At 34.6% G+C, this 20,049-nt stretch overlaps 4 protein-coding genes across 7 annotated transcripts; 1 reads left to right on the top strand and 3 right to left on the bottom strand.

Annotated features, from left to right (window-relative positions):
• Window positions 1-1,570: 1,570 nt before the first annotated feature.
• LOC123220122 (B-box zinc finger protein 22-like) lies at window positions 1,571-4,989 on the top strand. Its single transcript, XM_044642151.1, has 3 exons — window positions 1,571-1,896; window positions 2,644-3,072; window positions 4,339-4,989. The coding sequence occupies exons 1-3, from the start codon at window positions 1,714-1,716 to the stop codon at window positions 4,618-4,620; spliced, it is 894 nt and encodes a 297-aa protein (XP_044498086.1). The 5' UTR covers window positions 1,571-1,713; the 3' UTR covers window positions 4,621-4,989.
• A 319-nt stretch (window positions 4,990-5,308) lies between these two features.
• Window positions 5,309-9,566, bottom strand: LOC123220116 (mechanosensitive ion channel protein 6-like). Its single transcript, XM_044642140.1, has 5 exons — window positions 7,568-9,566; window positions 6,970-7,093; window positions 6,274-6,567; window positions 5,968-6,170; window positions 5,309-5,853 (listed from the first exon to the last, which is right to left on the bottom strand). Exons 1-5 carry the CDS (start codon window positions 9,298-9,300, stop codon window positions 5,547-5,549), a joined length of 2,661 nt encoding a protein of 886 aa, XP_044498075.1. The 5' UTR covers window positions 9,301-9,566; the 3' UTR covers window positions 5,309-5,546.
• A 3,584-nt stretch (window positions 9,567-13,150) lies between these two features.
• Window positions 13,151-14,922, bottom strand: LOC123226588 (protein ROOT INITIATION DEFECTIVE 3-like). 2 transcript variants are annotated; one of them, XM_044651147.1, is made up of 2 exons: window positions 14,037-14,922; window positions 13,151-13,919 (listed from the first exon to the last, which is right to left on the bottom strand). In XM_044651147.1, the coding sequence occupies exons 1-2, from the start codon at window positions 14,536-14,538 to the stop codon at window positions 13,258-13,260; spliced, it is 1,164 nt and encodes a 387-aa protein (XP_044507082.1). In that variant the 5' UTR covers window positions 14,539-14,922; the 3' UTR covers window positions 13,151-13,257. The 2 variants fall into 2 exon arrangements, with proteins under 2 accessions (XP_044507082.1, XP_044507074.1); XM_044651139.1 differs by having other exon boundaries at window positions 13,151-14,919.
• Window positions 14,923-15,676: 754 nt separating this feature from the next.
• LOC123226603 (protein VTE6, chloroplastic-like) lies at window positions 15,677-19,628 on the bottom strand. Of its 3 annotated transcripts, none has more exons than XM_044651159.1 (5): window positions 19,155-19,628; window positions 18,521-18,723; window positions 17,771-17,894; window positions 17,125-17,229; window positions 15,677-16,219 (listed from the first exon to the last, which is right to left on the bottom strand). In XM_044651159.1, the coding sequence occupies exons 1-5, from the start codon at window positions 19,551-19,553 to the stop codon at window positions 16,124-16,126; spliced, it is 927 nt and encodes a 308-aa protein (XP_044507094.1). In that variant the 5' UTR covers window positions 19,554-19,628; the 3' UTR covers window positions 15,677-16,123. The 3 variants fall into 3 exon arrangements, with proteins under 3 accessions (XP_044507094.1, XP_044507092.1, XP_044507093.1); XM_044651157.1 differs by having other exon boundaries at window positions 18,470-18,723; window positions 19,155-19,622; XM_044651158.1 differs by lacking the exon at window positions 15,677-16,219 and adding an exon at window positions 16,683-16,867 and having other exon boundaries at window positions 18,470-18,723; window positions 19,155-19,624.
• Between the last annotated feature and the right edge of the window lie 421 nt (window positions 19,629-20,049).

The raw sequence follows: 20,049 nt of genomic DNA on the forward strand, positions 1-20,049 counted from the left end.
AATTTAGAAGTTTTTATTTTTGTCTCTTAATCTCATATTTTTTTTTTAGATTTAAAAACTCATTTTTCTCCCAAGTTTAGGGTTGTAAACTTTTTTCCATACATAATCAATCCTCAACTTTCTAAAAAATTTTGGTTGCACCCAATTTCCACTCTCGTTCTCTACGATGACAATGTGTTGTCTCTTGCTGTCAACTCTCTTTCCTCTCCATGATTATCCCTTCACTCATCAATTGTTTTGGTCTCAGATGGAAACTCAAAAAGTGAGATGAAGATGACTGGTGAGTAAAGAGAGAATTATTGAGAGGAAGATAGAAGGGAGGAGAAAGAGAACTAACAATGAATCATGATCGGAGAGAAAGAGAAAGGAAACTAGGTGCAATTAGAATTTTCTACAAAGTTGGGACGATGGATGTATATGGGGAAAAATTTGCAACCTTTGACTTGGAGGGAAAAAATGATTTTTTTTAAATTAAAAAAGATGAGTTTGGGGGTAAAAGTAAAATTTTTTAAACTTAAGGATAATACAAAATATGTGTTTAAATAAAATTTTTAAATAATAATTTTATCTTTAATAATAATAATTAAATTTAATAAATAAAAAATTTTAAAAGTTAACCATATAAATTTAAATTTACACTAAACTTTGAGTGTAACAGGTCTTTTCGGCCAATTTCAAAGTGTGAAAACGTACCGGCAAAGGTGCTGCACCAACGAACCTTCGTAGTTTCATTAATTTAAAGGCCAAACGACTATTTCCCACCCAAGGTTTGATGTTTTCTCAAAAGTCTCTCCTTTAACTATGGAAACACCAAACACCCACCCATGGTCGGTTAAATTTAACCAAACCCTAACGGTGATAGGGGTAAAATCATCATTTTTGCTATAATATTAAAAATAAACTAAAATATAATTTATTTTGCCCCCCTAAACTTTAAAAACTAAAATTTTCCCTCAGCCTAAGTTTTAAAAAATGGTAGTTTCACCCTAGGGTTTGGTTTTGAAATCTCTGGCGATCGTTCCGGCTCCATTGCCGACGGCCTCTCTCTCCCGAAGCAGTCTCTTCTTTCGGCGAATGCTTTCCTCCTATTTGGAGACTCGATCGACGTCGGAAACGCCTTGGGTAGGCAACGGAGTCGGAACGGTCGCTAGAGATTTCAAAACCAAACCTTAGAATGAAACTGCCATTTTTTAAAACCTAGGCTGAGGAAAAATTTTTAGTTTTTAAAGTTTAGGGGGGCAAAAAGAGATAAAATTTTCAGAGGTTAGAGTTTGATTAAATCTAACCGACCATGGATGGGTATTTGGTGTTTCTATAGTTAAGAAGGGGACTTTTGAGAAAATATCAAACATTGGGTGGGAAATAGTCGTTTGGCCTAATTAAAATGTGATTATATTCAAAATCACAACAAACAAAACACGTGTCAAAGACATAACTTACGCCTTTCAAAGATACCGTGGACACTGGTGAAGATATTTTGCAAGTCTAACAGCTTGACAGCGCAGTAGCGGTCTCCTGTTTCACAGCACACACTATAAACCGCCACGCGTCCGTTACCATTCAAACACGCCTCTAGAGTTTAGATTCACAGCCGCACAAAATATCCTCTTTTCCTTCTCTTACTTCCACTCAACTCGACGCCTCCTTTTCATATTCACTTTCCCCTCCTTTTGACCCAAAAAGGAACTGTTTTGGTGCGGGAACTGCTCGGAAATGAAGATACAGTGCAACGTCTGCGAGGCCGCCGAGGCCAAGGTGCTGTGTTGTGCCGACGAGGCCGCGCTCTGTTGGGAGTGTGATGACAAAGTTCATGCTGCCAATAAGCTCGCCAGCAAGCACCAGAGGGTCCCTTTATCTTCTTCTTCTACTCAAATGCCCAAGTGTGACATTTGTCAGGTATTTTTTTTAAGAATTGATTTTGGTTTGATTGTTAATCTTTTGGGTTGTGGCTAATATTCACGTGTTTGTTTGGTTGCTGAGAAATTTTAGAAGTGATAAAAGGGAACTTTTTCTGGAGATATATCTTATTTGCAAGGCTAATGATGTTATATGGTGTGAGTAGAGCTGAATTGAGGTATTTTTAATGTTTAATGTTTTGGTTGTTTCGATGAATTGGAGTTTTGGGGGGGGGGTGTGGGTGAAGAAGATAATTTTTGTGTGCTGGATTATGTTGTCTAGCGCAGGTGACTGGATTTGTTGAGATTTAATTGGTTAAGTAATTATATGATGGGGTTTTCTGGGTTTTTATGGCCGTACATGTTTTGTAATGACTATTTGGGATTGTGTTTTAGATGTTCAACAGTAAGGTTGATTGGGGAATTTACATTGATTTGCTTCATACAATTCTTAAAGATCGCCGTTTGTATTGTGAAGTAACTGTCAACTATTAAAATTTAGACAACGGATAACAATGAGTGAATTTTGCAAGTTAAGTTTAACCTCATGAACGTAAATTGAGGAGGGACTTGAGTGTTAGTAGATCACGACTTTGTTTTGTTGTAACTTCGAAAGCATATAGATGTTTGTATATGTTTCAAGTTTTGACATGGTTCGATTGGCTTTATTGTATTTGTTGGTTTGTATTTTCAAATAGGCACATTCTTCATTCTCATTAACTATTGAGAATGTGACTACACCTTTCAGGAAACAGCTGGCTTTTTCTTTTGTCTACAAGACCGTGCATTACTTTGCAGGAAATGTGATGTTGCCATACACACTGCAAATACCTTTGTGTCTGCTCATCAGAGATTCTTGCTTACTGGGGTGAAAGTAGGTCTTGAAGCTGCTAACGTTGGCACATCATCTGCTACATTCAAGTCAACTTCTGGGGAGAAAAAATCAGAAACAAAATCCCCCTCTGTGTATAGAAAGAGCACGCTGATGCCATTGGCTGGTGTATACAAAGAGGTTTTACCTGCAAATGCTGATGGAATGGAGGATTGTGTGACAACAAGATTATCGTTTACTGGGGGCTCAGCAGCTGGAAGCATACCAACGTGGCAAATAGATGAATTTCTTGGACTTCCTGAATTCAATCAAAATTACGAGTACATGGATAATGGATCATCTAAGGTAAGCACCATTTGGCACTAGCTTGAAGCTCAACTTGTAATATTAATAAGTCTGTTGCTTTGTTCATTTTTGTTGCTTCATGAAGTATAAAAGTTGTTTGCACTAGGATATTTGTCAAAAGGTATCCCTAATGCTAGCATTGATATCACAGAGTAGTGTTGACTCAGATACATATCACACTCTCTCTCGCACCAATGCTGCATGGTAAGGTCTTGACTTGTAGAAGGTGAAGAAGTTTTGGGAGGACATGAGTTGGCTGCATGGCCTCGTGGTGATATCAGTTTTTGTGTTGTTGGTGATGGAGATTTTGCATTGTGACAGTGAATATTGTAGGTAGCATCTAGGTCAATCTGCCAATGGCATTGTAGCTGCAACTTTGTATTGATGAATCTGGTTGATAATGACTCAGATAGCGAAGCAAACTCTTGAAACAGTAACAAATTAGTCTGCTCTGTAGTTTTGTACTCATACCTAGTGTCTGGTTGGATCTGTTTTCATTTAATTAAAATTGGGATAGAGACTCATTTTGACCCTTTCAGGAAAAACTTTTTGGTGTAATTTTTTTAATTAACTTAAAGATACAATCAAGGCTTTAGTTTCTCCACTTCTCATAGGCTTGTGTTGTTTGCTTTGTTTCTGGTGCTCACATGCTACAATTGACATCCGATAGCCTGTTTAACACAGATTTATAGGCTTTAAGTCATAAATGAGAAGGAATGTATCTGCCTGTGATGCATGGAGATGGCAATTGAACTGATTACTGTCAGGATTTGGCCATGCCAGACATAGAATACAGGACATACACACATTACACAAATAATTATTTACTCATTTCTGTTTCAAGTAGCATTGTGCTGTGCTTTCTTAGTTTTTTTCATTGAGAAGATGCATGCACCACATGAAAACATGTTTAGATAAATATAAATGTAGGCCACTTGTTTTGACTTCTCCACTGCATCATCCTGGTTCCAGATCATGTAAATGTTGATAATAAACCCACAATAGATTCGAAGTGGACCTAGGCATCCTTAATGGTACATGCGCAGGCATATCTCCATGTCATCACTTTGACTTTCTGCCCCTTTGCAACTTTGAAGTGTCCTGGGTTCATGTTATTAGACCTGGAAAGAAAGTTAATTGACCTAACTATTAACTGTTGTAATTATGGTATTTATTCCTAAAGTACCTAATATATTGATGCTGTCTTCCAATATCTAAAGTTGATACAGCTGACAATTGTGGATCTCTTGTGTTGGATATTTCCAGACTGATACTGGCAAGTGTGGAGACTCTGATGGCTCCCCAATCTTAAGATCTGCCGAGGAGGAACTAGACAATGATGAGTACTTGGGTCATGTGCCAGAGAGCTCCTGGGCGGTGCCACAAATTCCTTCCCCTCCTACAGCATCAGGGCTCTATTGGCCAAAAAGTTCTCTGCGTCCATATGATACCACAGCATTCGTGCCTGACATATACAGCACAACCATTCAAGACCCCCACCATGATCAGCATCATGGCCCTGCAAAAAGGCCTCGGTGGGAGTTGTAACCTTGTGACTTTTATAATCACGGTCGATGTCTCAGGTTGAAAACTCACCCTGGCATGATTTTTTTGCCTATCTTCTCTCCCTCCATTTGCTGTTATAAATTATTCACCGCTCTCTTATTCCTGATGGGGTTTTGAGAAAAAATTAATAATAAGTACATGGATTTGAAAGGCAAGGCCTTTGATTTGGAAGTTACAGCTAGTGTCTCTAGTTACCATAGTGTTTAGTCTCAATAGTTTCTGTTAGACAGTTTTAGCTTTTGTCGTTTCAGTGCATCTACTTGATGAATCTTTAATTATTTTTATAGCTTATTATTGGCAATTTGTACGAAATGGTTATTATTTTGTGATGGGTTTTGATATTTTTAATAATCATGAGTGTATAATACTTTTCACTGATATTAAAAGAAGTGGATCAATTGAATGAAAGCAACTTTGACGATGAATTTTTGAGTTATTTCACACTATTTCAACATGTTTTGTTCATCACTGGAGATTTGCGCATAGACATCCCTGAGGTCAGGGGCGGAGCAGAGCGGTAGAATATTTTGTGGGGTGCCCAAATTGTTGTCCTCAATAAATAACTCCATACGTAATTGTCTGAAGAAAGCACTTAGAACTCTTCTGAAAAGAAGCACCTCCATTGTGCATGTTTAAACAAAGCCTTCTTCAGATTATTCAAAAATACCACTGACAAATAGCAAGATCATATTGAAAATGACTCAAACTGAACACTAAATATGAGAAAAGAATACTGCGTACAATAAATACAATCATCTCTAAAACTTTCATTTGTTTATAGGCTATAAACACAATGGCTATGAAGTTCATGACATTAAGCCAAACAAACATTACATATACAAAATGATGCAATATACCAAATGGGGCTCTTTATATTTGGTTTCTATCTTTTCGCTTTGTCTCGCCTCTCAGCTAGAGGTTGTGGTCCGGTTTGAAGAAAGGCTATAAGAGTTTATAGGATGCATCGAAGGCATTGTAGGCATGGCATGAATGTTAATGTCTATCGGGTATAAACGATACTGGATGTCAAGCTCTTTGAAAATCTTGACCATTTCTTCAACCAAAAGTGCTCTCCTTGACCATTTCTCTCCCATGTCTTGGTGGTTCATTTTATGTGTCAACCATACTGCTATCCTTACCTTATTTAGTTCTTCCAGTTCCTTAAATATGATCATTGGTTGTGGATACCAGTGATCCTTCTTGTTGTCGACATAACTGCAATGCCAACAATGAGAAATACTCAATCATTCCATGATCAAACAAATAAAGAATTTTCATATGCAAAAGCTGGATAAAAATTGCATGGTAATAGAATTTCTGCGTAGTTACCTTAGTATTCTCTGTTTCATGAGTGCGATCTTCTCTGCTGGAGTGGTTACATGAATGCAGAACTCGATTGCATCACCCATATCAGGACTACGATAGTAATTGCTAATGGCCTTGGTAGCAAGAACACTATTTGGAATAATAATCTTCTGGTTGTCATATCTTAAGAAAACAGTTGTTAGGATGTTCATTTCTTCCACTACCATCTGCAATTCAATAAATCATTCCATGAGTCACACACTGTCTATATAAATAAAATTTTGTAATAGTAGGGGGATAGAAAGATAAATCATAAATTTTTCTCTGTACCTGAACTCCTTCAATCTCACAACGATCACCCACATCAAAGGGGTGCATTACGAACAAAAAGATAATAGCCTCAAATACTGTCTTGCAAGTGTTTCCGAAAATGAATACCACTAAAAGAAGCTGAGAGCTTAGAAAGACTAGAAATTTGGTGGCGGCAATTCCCAATATAAGGAGCCAGATAATAACAATTATAATGCCAACCAAAATGTTCACAATACGGTGAAGTCTGTTGACGGCTGTTTTTGTATCATTCAAAGTAAAGGCTAGTGCTCTTCGCTCTTTAAAAACATTAACCTAAAACAGATGCATTGCATTATCATTACTTTGCGCATAACAATAAAAGCTATTGAAGTCAATGGAAAATTCCTGCAAGATCACATACAAAATAAAGGCTAGTGCTCTTCACTCTCTAAAAACATTAAACTAAAGCAGATGCATTGCATTATTGTTACATTGCACATAAATTCCTACAAGATCACAAGCAACATTCACTTCAACTTGAACAGAAACCTTGTATATGATAAGTTTTGTAACTGTGTTCACTGATGTAGATATTAGGACACCCCAAAGATAATCAAACATCAATATGCACGCATTTTGAACTTCAAATAAATTGACATTAATCTTTCAACACACAGTGAATAGGCAAAACAAGAAAAGAACAACATAACAAATAATTAATCACCTAATTCTTACCACCCAATTCTTCAAGGCTGACTTGCTAATTCTCTTGCTTTCGGATGCGCCTTCAAAGAGACTTATGGTCTTCTCAGCCTCATCTTCCGGCAAGAAACGCATAAGGTCCTCCAGGAATATGAACCTGAAAAAGAAATATGGAAAAAATTGATTAGATGATCAATGGGTCATTTCAGTGAAGTTAACATATCAATCTTTTGCCCTTGTATATTCAATCCAGTATAAGAACTGATATCCTCTGAAAACATCTCTATGAAATACAAGTGGAACTATATTCTTTATGCTCAATTTGACATTTGCAAAATTAATAATTTTCCCACTAAAATACATTATAAGAAAAGAAACTTAAATGAAGGAGCTTCTTCAGTAGGAGATAATTCTATAGCAAAGTTCAAGTCATTAGTGGCCTAACTCACCACAGATAGATCAAAGATGATGCAACTTTAAACAAAAGAAAAACAACAATACAAACTAAAAACTAGACTCAACAATTAAATTAAAATTTAAAACAGTGAAGAAGTAAAATCAAATTCATGGCAAAAAAGCACCCTATTCGCACATGCTACTTAAAATTGCAAACATGATAGGATTGACATACTTGCACCCTCGCTTAGCCACATTTTGGAAAATTTTCTTTGCAGCAGTTTTTGCCTCAAATTCATTTTTAATATGTGGTCCAGACTCATCTGCATGACTTGAATCTTGTATCTGTTCATCTAATGTGGTAAGAGACCTATGCCGGACTATATTGATCAGCCTTTTCATGTTCCAAGCAGAGACATTCTTATGGTTCAACTTGTGCAAGTGATTGATAGTGATCCTGTCGGCTTCCTTGTTGGAAAGTGTCCGAGATATCGTAGGACTCTTTCCCGCACGAGGAGTTTTCTGAAGCCTTCCACTTCCTATCACCTTTGCATGATGTGGCGAAGAAAAGGCACTTGTCTTGAGGCCAGGAGGGACAGTAGCACCTGCATTCTGCAATTTTTTAATCTCACTTGCTATTCTTTCCTCCTCCTCCTCTGCCTTTTGGATTTCGATTACTGGAGGACCAGAAAGTGTTTCAATAACATATTGGTTGAACAGTGCCTCTTGAATTCTATCAAAGTAAGTGCTCACATGGAAAGATGAGGCAAGAACTTTCACAAAAAGGGTCTTCACCAACCACAGTAGCACGCCCACCACAAGACAAACCAAGATCTTAGTTACAACGGGAAGAACTTTACTGTTGGTCTCTCTCTCAACTTTCTTATTAAACAAGTAGTGCCAAGAAATCAACACAAGCCCCAACCATATACAATTCTGAACCGCCTTCCTCAATCCATAAACAAAATACAAAACCCGTTTCCGCAAAAGGAAATTCCTCTCAAAGAAGAACACAACAATCCTGACAATCCAACTAGACACCAACCTACCACATATCAAAACCAGAATCAATACCTCCCATTTCCATAATTCAAGCTTCAACAACCTCTTATTCTTAAGAAATTTAAACGTTGCACTACAAACTAATGCTGCTATAATCAAAATCAGACTAAACCATTCAAACACAACCCAAATACTAAATTTCTCTTCCTTGTACTCATCAGGCAAATCCTCTTCCAGGAATGGATCATCCTCTTCATCTTCAACATTTCTCCCAATAAACCCACTTTTCAACTGTGCTGATCTCCCCATCAGCCTCCCAGATTTCTGCTCATCTCTATCTTGTGGAGGGTCCAACAACCTAGACTTAGTCTTAGTCATCAACAAACTAGACTTTCTATTATAGGACACATCCCTATCAAACGACCGGTTTGAAGTACACTTCAAAACCTCACCTTCAGAATATTTCTGTGGGGAACTATCAGAATTAAAATGCCTTCTTTTAAAAGACTCAAAGGAAACTCTATTATCTCTGTTATGCAAAGTAGGCGACTCAGCCACAGTTGGTAAAGTCTGTTTATCATTATGATTATAAATATTATTATAACTGTTACTTTCAATAGCTGCTTCCTGTTGTTGAAGCTCTGCCATGTCCAAGTCTATATCAAGAGAGATCTCTCCTGAAGCTTTTTGCTTGTACAAAAACTGACCAATCAACTTCGAGGGTGGGTCTTCCATTCCTGCACTGCTTTGCATGAAATCAAAATCCCCTTCTTCTTCAGCAGTCTTCCCTTCTTGCCCGTTCTTCTTCTCTGTGTTGTTGATTTTGTTCAGATCTCTATCTTGCCAAAAATCACAACTTGACTCTCGCCAAATCTTGCTGGTGCTGGTGTTCTTAGTTGTACTTGTTTTTTTATCGCTGTCGATCTTGATGACAGCATCTCTCCGGTCAGGTGAATCAAAGGCCATGATGAACTTTATCACTTACGAATGCGCTCACCCTCAAAACAATTTTCGTGAGCTGGCTGAACTTCGAATAAAATAAAGAAAAAAAAAAACACAAAACTTTAAAGTTGTGGGGAAGTAAAATAGGAACGGAGAGAATGTGGGTGGTTTTTATAAGTGAAATGCGATGTTTGGTTTCTGAGAAAAAGGATAGAAAATAGTTATAAGTTGATACGGGAAGATTGTGAAGGAAAACATGGAGGACGCGTGTAGTAAAAGTGAATAAAGAAATTGCTGTTGCTTTTATAGCTGCGGCGACAGAGACAGAGACAGTGACAGAGATGAAAGACAAAGGAAGAGAACGATCCTAGTTACGTACTTATATGGAAATAAATATCTCCCACTCTGCCCTTTATAATTTTACGTATCATTTTAAAAAAATTTAAATTATTATATAAGATATTCACTTAGGTAAATAATAAAAAATCGTTTATTTATATTTAAACAGTTATATTGATATTTTTACCATGGGTTTGTTTATATAAATTTATTATATTTTTTTTTATATATTAAATATTTATATAATAAAGATAACATAATATTTAAATTATTTTTATCTTCAATTTTGGATAAAAATATGGTTGGTAGGATTGTCACTGTCAATTTTTAACAGATCATCAATCTATTTTTTCACAAATACACAATTTAGTATTTGGGTTTTTAACTAAAAATTTTTTATTATTACTCACAAAACTTTAGATTTAATTAAAAAATTCAATCATCGACAATCTAAGATTTGATTTCATTTTTGATATATTTATATAGACAAAAGAGATGTTTACCAAATATGGCAAAAGTATAGAAGTTTTATATATTTGAATAGTGGCAAATCAAAGTTCACACGTTACATTGTAATTAGATAATTATTAATTAAATAAAAATAATATTCAATTATATGATGATATATTATTACTTATGTATAAAATTATATATATTATTTATGTATATAATTTTATTAATTTATTTTTAATTGTAAGTAAAGGAAATTATTGATGTTATTATTATTATTTTGGGTAAGTTATTGATGTTAATGTTAATATACACTAAATTTTGTTAAGTAGTTTCTTATAATTTTGAGACATTTATTTTTAACGTGGGTATTACAGTAATTTAACATGTATGAAAGAAAATGAGCAGTAGTTGAAAATTGAGTGATTACGTGTCCCAAATAGTGTCAAGACATTCAACAAATACCTAAAAAATGTTTTGCGGAACTCAAAAAACAAGTTGGTGACGCAACCCTTTTGGTGACAGCCCGTGAAATGTGTGATCTCAATGCCAAAAACGGAACCGCACCACCAAATCACGGCGTTCATGATGCCAAAATTGACATCATTTTTGTTACGTGTCAATATTCCAGCGGCTATGAGGTTCCTATCCGGGTGACGTTAACATAAACCTTGTTTAAACGGGGCAGGGCGGGGACAGCACGAGATGGGACAGAATAATAGCATTAAGGTTTAGGTTGACTGATTAAAATATGAATTTTTCAGTTTTCGAGATCCAAAATTTTAATGATTAGTTTAAGTGAGATTTTTAAAAATAAAAACTGAAAACTATTTTTTTTTAAATTATAAATCTATATTCAAACTTGCAACTTTTTCTTTTTTTATTTGGAGAAGGCCAAAATACTCATTCCCACCCAAGGTTAGCTAAAAACTCAAACTCATACCAATTAATTTTTAAAAGCCCAAATATTTATTATTTTATTAAAATTTACTATTTAACTAAAAATATTTAAAAAATAAAAACTTATCATATTTCCCTCTAAATTTAAAAGTCTAAAAAAAGATTTCAATTTAAACTTTAAAAAATAATTATTTTTAAAGGTTTTTTTGTCATCTTTCAATGACTATCTTTATTCGTTACAAAAAGATAGACATTTCAGTTTTAAAAATTAATAGATATCAGTTTGAGATTTTACCGAGCTTTCGGTAAGACTAAGTTTTTAGCCTTTTGGAAAAAGTGATAAATGTTTTCTAAAAGAAACATGGATTATTAAAGTTTTCTTCTTCTTTCAAAAATAGTTTTTCTCATTTTTGTGATAAAAAATCATTACCATGTTTTTATATTATTTTGGGAGAAACATCAACCAATTTCTTGATTGAAATGCAGAAATAAATAAATAAATAAATCATAATTATAATATTATATTTAATTTTATTTAACAATTTCAATTTTTATATTTGGTGAAAATGTTACATCTATAAATCATATGTAACTTACTTCATACCAACATTTATTTTAAAGTTACAAAATTTTTTAATTTTACCCAAAAATCATTAATGGTTTAGTTTTGAATTGACAAAATTTCTAAATTCTTTCCAAAAATAAAAAATTAGTGTTATATTGAAAATCACATTACTAATTAATTTGGTTAAATACTTTATATTTAAAAAAATTGATCATCTTAAGCAATTTCCCTTTTAGACAGGCTCATTTCACATATGATATATTCAATTCAAGAATAACTTTTATAAACCAATAAAACTATGTATACATACTTTTAATATATAATTTAAGTATACAGATAATGTATCATAATATAATTTGATAATTTTGAATTAAAGATAAAGTAATACCGAGTTACATGATGGCGCATTAATTATATATTTAAATTATATTCAAAAAATGTATATACATAATAATAAAATTATGTGTACCCATTTTGGGTACACGAATGTATATACACACTTATGTATGTTATCATATGATTAAATAATTTTGAATTAAAGATAAAATAATATTCAAAGCAGATACACATAGTATTACTCTTTTTATTAATGAGTTGGTTAGTTGGACAATAAAACATTGAAAATGGAAATCTAAATTGTTGATTCAATGATTATTTATTTTAATTCAAACCTCACACATTATTGTTGATGTAATGGAAATCTAAATTGTTGGTATAATGATTAACTTAAGAAATGTAAGTTTAACTAAACACAATATTATTTATAATTAATAATATTTTAAAGACATTTAAGTAAACTAATATTTTAGTAATTTTAATATTATTAACTAAATATAATAATTATTTATACACGCCCTTATATTTTTAACTATTAATGGGTCATTTAAGTGAATATATATAAAAATATTATGTGTATCTACTTTTGAGTACGTAAATAAATATACATATAATTTATCATTATATGATTAGGTGATACTTTATCTTTAATTCAAAATCAACCAATTTATTGTAACATATAAGTCCTTTGACCATTTATAAACATCTCTTTGAAATACATGTGAAACAATATTCTTTATGCTCAATTTGACATTTGCAAAATTAATATTTTTCTTATTATTCAAAAAATGATTTTCTCATTTTTGTGAAAAAAAATATCATTACCATGTTTTTATTATTTAAGGAGAAGATTAATCAACCATTTTCTTCATTGAAATGCCAAAATACCCTATTTATAATATTACATTTAATTTTTTTTAATACTTTCTACTTTTATTTTTGGTAAAAACTTTACATTTAGAATTTATATGTACTTACTTCAAAAATCTTCAACTTGTATTTTTGCATTTACAAAATTTATAAATTCAACAAAAATTATTAATGGTTTAGTTGTGAATTTAAGTAATATTATGCGTACCTATTTTGAGTATACAAATGAATACATATTTGACATATGTCACTATGTGATTGAATGTTATTTTATCTTTACTTTAAAATTATCAAATTACTTGATAATATATATCAAATATATATTTATTTATATACTTAAAATAAGTATATGTAATTTTATTGTTTTTGTCATGTTAAAACCTTTATATTAAAAAAAAAAGAAAAAGAAGGTAATAAAAGATAAAACTTATATTACATGTAAGCCCAACTTGTGGGTTTTGCGAATGGCTCTGGCCCAAATAGAAATGGCATCTTTACTCAGAAACAAAGAAAACTGATGTTTACATGCCATCTTCGTCTTTTAGATTATTAATGGTGGAGCCTCTCATGGCTTCTTTGAGAATGAGTTCCAGTAGCTTCTCATACATTGATATTGCAGACTCAAGCATGTCAATGGCTTTGCCCCTGTTATTTGTAGCCACCTGCAACACTTCTTCCAAATCCAAATTTTCCTTCATTGATCTTCTCAACAACTCTTCACCATAAACCTCAAAAACCCCACCTCCATTTTCATAATTTTCAACTTTCCCACTTTCATTTCCATTTCCACACCCTTTGCTCTCACCAATTCCTGAAGCCACCACCACCATCTCGCTGATGCTCCCCGTTTCATTTCCCAGCACAAATAAGACTTCCCCCGATTCAACTTCCCATATATAAACGCTTCCATCTTCTGAAGCTGACACCAGATTCTTTCCTTCGTTCGCCATAGCTACAGATACCACCATCCCTGTGTGTTTTTGCGCCATTGTTGTTAATTCATTGTCCTGGATTTTGGGTTTTTCGCTTTCAACCTTGAGGTTTCCCCTGTAAATTAAACCATCAGATCCAGCGGCGTAGATTTCTGTCTGAGTTGGGTCCAGTGTCACCCCCATGATTGCAGAAGGAAATGTCAACGTGTGCAAATGGATTCCATTCAGTCTCCATAACTTGCAGGTGCAATCTGTTGAAGATGAAACTATTAGAGAGTTAAATGATCCCCTACAAGAAAGAACGGCCGTGACTGAACTGTTGTGTGCTGCAAATTTCTGCAACATCAAGTCACTGGGATTTTCATCACCTGAGGCATGGTGATCCACAAGTTGGAAGATTGGTGCTGTGACGATTCTTCCATCGTCACCACCAGAGATCAAAAGGGATCCATCGACACTGATTTCCAGGCAAGTTACAGGTTTCTTATGGGCAGCAAATGATCTAAGAATGTCCCCTGAGGGGAGAGAAATGACATAGATGGAGCCAGAAATCCCACCAGTGAACAAGTAGGAGCCATCAGGAGTGGAGACTAGAGGAGCAACAGGTTCAGGGACAGGGAGATTATGCAGGGGAGTCGAAGCCCACCAATTGTATAAGTGAATTGATCCTGAAGCAGTTGTCGGGGAGATATGGGAGGCAACAATGAAGGTCTTTCCAGCGAAACCAAGGCCTCGCCGGGGTGACCGGCTGCTGGAGAAACGAGCAAGAGCAGCACCTGAGGACGGGTTATAGGCTAAGATGGGGCCTTCCGGTGAGCTGGTGAGAATGACTTCATGCAAAGAAGAGGCAGAAGAAGAGGAAGAAGACATTGTTTTCAGGCGAAGTAAAAGACAAGAAGGTGAAAATGGTTAAAGTGGGAAGTGATTGTTGTAAAGGAGGGAATTCTGGGACTCGGCGTTGAAAACAAGGCGCATACACAATCATCTAATTTGGCTACTTTTGTTCTTAGATTAATCTCCTGTATTTAAAGGCTTAAATGCAGCTTTAACAGAGAAGTTTCAAATGCAAATAATAAATCACTTAAAAGTTTCTCAACTTTGCTATTCTTTAAAATAACACAAAGTTACCTCTTTTAAACCATCAAAAAAAGCGTTAAGTTAATTATCAAAGAATTCCAATTGCCCACTAAAATCTTGAGGAAGTCTCATCAACAACTAAATGACAACCCTTAACTTAGTTTTCTTTTTCCTTTTTCCTGAGATCCAAACTCTTGGTACAGATCTTGAGGGAACCTAGCAACGTTGAGGGAAACCTGCCTCATAATTTGATGTGCAAAATCACGCTCAAATGACCTTTAAAGAGTAGTTTGAAGGATAGAGTAAGATGAGCAGAAGTCTAAGTCTCCTTGATGAAATATTAAGATTAAATTTTTGACTTATTTAGTATAATAGTTATAAAACCAATAACTGGATTTAGAGTTTCACCTAATTGGTGTAATTGATTCAGCCCTAAAATGACAGTTTGGCTATACTAAGCAAGGTTCACTACTTGCGTTGTACGTACAGAATCATGCTCAAATACAGTGAGTGAAGTTCATTGCCAACATCGCATGGGTACTCTTAAATAGTCCTCTAAATGAACAAATCCTTCATTAGAAATCAACGGTTTCAAACCAACTTAGAAAGCTAACGACGTTCAGGCAAGCAAAATCACTCTCAAATGAAATTCTCATAGAAGTTTTAGAAGTAAATAATAAATGAGTTCTCAAGTTCCCATTAAAGTTATGGAAAGTGAGCTTCACAGCTATCATTGTGTGTGCTGTATCATGCCAAATTGTAAGACTTGCAGATAAGCTTTAATGGCAAATAATCAATGAACATAGATGACAATCCTAAATTAGCAATTAATAAATTTCAAACCAAATCTTGAGAGAAACTAGCAACATCAAGGGAAGCTCACCTCCTACATTGGGCGTGTGGAATCACACTCAAATAGAACTCTTGCATATAGGTTTTAAATTTAATTTATTTCTGAAAATTAAAAAAGATGTAGAGAGCATTCTCAGTTACTAAGTTTCAATTAAGGCTAAAAATGCCATTTAATCACAAATCTACAGGTAGATACATAATATGTAATGGATCTTACAAGCCATACACAGGATGCTATCATCCCAACATAACTATTTTAGATCTACAATACAATTATGCTCCTTCCTGCTTCAAGTCCTTCAATGTTAGCTAAACTTGTGGAGATCTTCGTTTGAATGTAACAGAAAAATTCATATGTATTTCTTTCTTCTAGAAAAATTAAGTACCAAACCACATTAAAAGGTAGCAGTAAGTGTTCAGGCATATTTCATTTTTGTGAGTATGAATATGACCTTTTCAATTTTAGCATTGAAAATTGAAGGGCACAGTGGAGTAAGGCACACACTTCCTAGTGACTGCATGAAAATTATGTATGCCAGTTTTGGAGAACAAATTGCTGAATCAGTACTGCTAAAATGCTGCCCAACGATATGTTGATGATATTCACAACATCATTATTGAGCTGCAGAAAACAGAGGATGTATCAAATAAGAAACAGAGCCCAGCCAGAAAAGCAAGTGAAACAACTAGTGATCCCAAGTTCCAACCTTCAAACAAAAAAGATCAGTCCATAAAGAGGGGTGCACACAAACACACACACACACACATGTAGATAGGGTTGGACTCGAACCAAGCCCGTTCGAGCTCGAACGAGCCCAAAACGAGCCAGCCCTAGCCGAGCTTGGTCAAGCTCGAGCTACTCATCAAATTTTTCAATTAAAAATTTTGATACAAAATGACGTCGTTTTTATCAATATGTATTAAAACGACATCGTTTTAATAACGAAAAACGAACCGAATCGAGTTCAAGCTTGACTTTCACGAGCTCAAACTCGAGCTCAGCTGTATGTAAACCGAGCCGAGCTCGAGCTCGAGCTCGAATCCAGCCCTACATGCAGAGAAGAAACTGTGAACCATAACTGAAAAAAAAAAAAAAAGGTATCCTGCCACCCAATATATAACTCCATTAAGTTTTGCATATGGTTCAATAAAAAAAGTTTCAGGTTCCTTTCTTCACATATTGATTCTGACTCGGCAGGTCTCAAAGTTATTGGTTCTACAGACCCAGCATATCATCATCATACTTTTCCCCAGCCAGGCTACCAAAAATCTGCAGCATAAGTATTGCATGGTTTGAATAGCATAAAAGATTTTTTAGAAAACCAATGGTCTGGAACAACAGAAAACAACTTTAAAAGTTTAACACAATCCCAATAGAATGCCAAAGTAATCTAAGGTTCACACAGGTCAATGGTATTACAGATATGAAATACTCGGTTAAAAAACAAATAGTCCAACCAAACATAAGAGTGATAACTTGTAACTGGGATGCAAGATATAAAAAGAGTCATTTCAACAGGTGCTTACCCACTGAAATCCTTCTTTGTCTTGAAGTGCAGCCCCTATTATGCTCTCACCAAGATTAGCAATTTGGGAAGCTATTACGCATATAACTGCCTCAGGTGCATTTATCTGTTTTAATCAGGGAATATAAAGCAATGTGCAAATAATCCTTAAATATAAATAAAAACAACACAATACTCTTCAAATCAGAATTCAAACATCACATGACTTAAATATTTACGTAAATTTTATTTACTAATTCTACTAGAAGTAAGACTCCTGTTCAAGATAGTAGGAAACAATATAATGAAACTTAACCAATATTGACACAACCAGAAAAGGACCAAGGAACCAAATTTAGACTATATCATCAAAACTCATTAATGACGAAAGCCTAAAATCAATAGACCAGCTCCCTTTTCATGGCTACATTAACTAGCCTCCAAATTCATTCATTTTATATATATTAGGTGGTCCACTGGTTTATTTACAATGCACACACAAAAAATATCTGGGGCAAAGGAAAGGGCTTCTAGAGCTACACTAAATAAGCTCATAACAGAGTTAATTCAACCCAAAAAAGAAAGAGGAAAAAACTGTAATAAAAACGAAGAGTAAACCAACTTTAGTATCAAATTATACATAAAGACAATGAGATAAGCAGCAAAACCTGGCCCATGTAACAACCAACTGAGGCAAGAATAATCGACGCTAAAATTCCAGCAACAGTTCCCTCAACACTAACAGCCCCTTCTGTTCCCCGTGGAACTACCTTAAATGTTGTAACTAGGTACCTACTCATGACACACCAATTTGGTAAGTACCCATTTAAAATAGCTAGTATAGTAAATGAAAAGTCTTAATTCCAAACCAATTTTAGTCCAACAGATTTATAGAGTTAATTAAAGTCAAAAGAAGAGATTATTCTTTCGAACCAACAACCCTCAAAATTGTTGTATTTAAATTGAAAACAATTTAGTACTTATGCTTTTAGGTCATGGGTGTTCAGCAACAGCTTGAAAGCTTGATCCAGTTGGGAACTCAGGATATAAGCATATTTTCAACTCATCAATCACAATATTTAAGTTACAATAACATGATCCAAATATGGGTATGTACCTTATTTATGTATGTTTGTAGGTCTGTCTATATATAAAATCAAAATGAAATTCTGGTGCTACCTAGAAACTTAACCGTCATATTTTTCATAACATATACAAATTTAATTGTAGTTTCCATGGCACTTCCACTAATGTTAACACCAATTCAATTAACCCGGTCAGGTTCAATTCCCTAGAATGTTTTCAAAAACACCTTTTCATCAAGTGATAAAGAGAGTGATATTCAAATCAATTATTATTATACTAACGTTGTTTTGCCATATGCCTTCCCTATCTCACTTGAGACGGTATCGCTTAACTTTGTACAAAAACTGGAAACAAATCCAAGCTGCCAAAGCCGATAAAATGCCTTCCCCCCTACTCCATATATTGAGAGAAATGCACAGACACAACCAGCAGTGCTGGAACCAATTACACTTCCTGGTCCTCTTCTTCCTTTCCTCTTTTCAGCGACTCCCTGTGCTTCTTTTTGAGCCATTTTTACTTTCGTTGCTGCTGTACCCTGACAGGTATAAAATGGCCGATCAGCCCATAACAGAGAAGGAATGAAAAGTGCAGAAACATGGCAATCCATAACAATAAAACCTCTAATCAAAAGAAAATAGAAAATAGCAGCACTTTACTAAATTTGAGTACATAACCATTAATAGTCTCTATAAATTCTTGCTTTCAACCAGTGCTCTAAATACTTTCCAATTCAACTTTTGGAAAGCCTATTACTCCTAACACAACTATATGCTATCACATATATTTAGAGTTGTAATAAACAACCATCAGTATATATATACTATTTCTTGTGAATCAAATTCAAATCCAAGTGATATAAAACAGACTATTATATGCTATCATAATATAATATATTAATGCATTCTAATTGCGCACAACACTCAAAACCAGTAGAACATATAAGTTAATATATATTTTTAAACTTACGATAACGAAGTATGCAGCCACAAGAAAGAATCCAGAGGGCCCAAAAGCGCGCCATGTAAGAGTACCGAGCAAAAACGCGGCAGCAATTCCGGAGAGAGACAAACCAGAAAGTAAAATCGGCGACCCTAAGACGAAGATCACGATGTTACTGAGCAAAGCAGACTGCCAGGTGGGAGGCGTTGATTGCATCAGGTTCATGGCCTCCGCTACCGCTCTGTGCACGGAAGGAACCGCATTGGCTCTCTGAGTTGACGACATTTTAGCGTGATTTAAGTTGTAATTAAAGCTAGGGTTTTTGCTATTGAAAAGGTTGAATTTGGGGATTTTGAGGAGTGAATTTGGGTGTGGGAACCGTACAGAAGGAACCGGAGGATACTTGACGAAGAGTAGTATTGACATTTTAGTTTGAAATAAAGAAGTCCTGACTCGTGAGAGCCAAGCGTGAAGACTGGAGAGAAATGAAGACTGGTTCAGGTTGTTGGGTTCGCAGGCCCGATTTTGTCTCGGGTTGGTTTTAAAACACCGGGTTGTTTTTTTTTGGGCTCCCTCGAGTCCACGACGGTTTGGTTTAGCACATACCACCCTTCTTTTCCGATATGAGCTGCAATCATATTAAGGTCAATGTCTGGTCAATACCAAATTTGTCTCGTGAATTAAATTTTATTTTAAAATAATTTTTCATCCATTATATGCGTAGATCATTTTTTTTAATTCAATTCTTAATTTATTTAAAAATATTAAAAAAATAATTTCATCGTTCAAACATAAAAAATAAAAAAATAAAAAAATATTTTTTACAAATCAAGTTTAGAACTTGCATTTCACTTCTCACAATTCAAGCTTAAAAATTCTAGTTATCACATTTTCTTAACTAAAATCTTACCATTGCCACTCT

Source organism: Mangifera indica, chromosome 1 (assembly GCF_011075055.1).
Source record: "Mangifera indica cultivar Alphonso chromosome 1, CATAS_Mindica_2.1, whole genome shotgun sequence".
Taxonomy (NCBI): domain Eukaryota; kingdom Viridiplantae; phylum Streptophyta; class Magnoliopsida; order Sapindales; family Anacardiaceae; genus Mangifera; species Mangifera indica.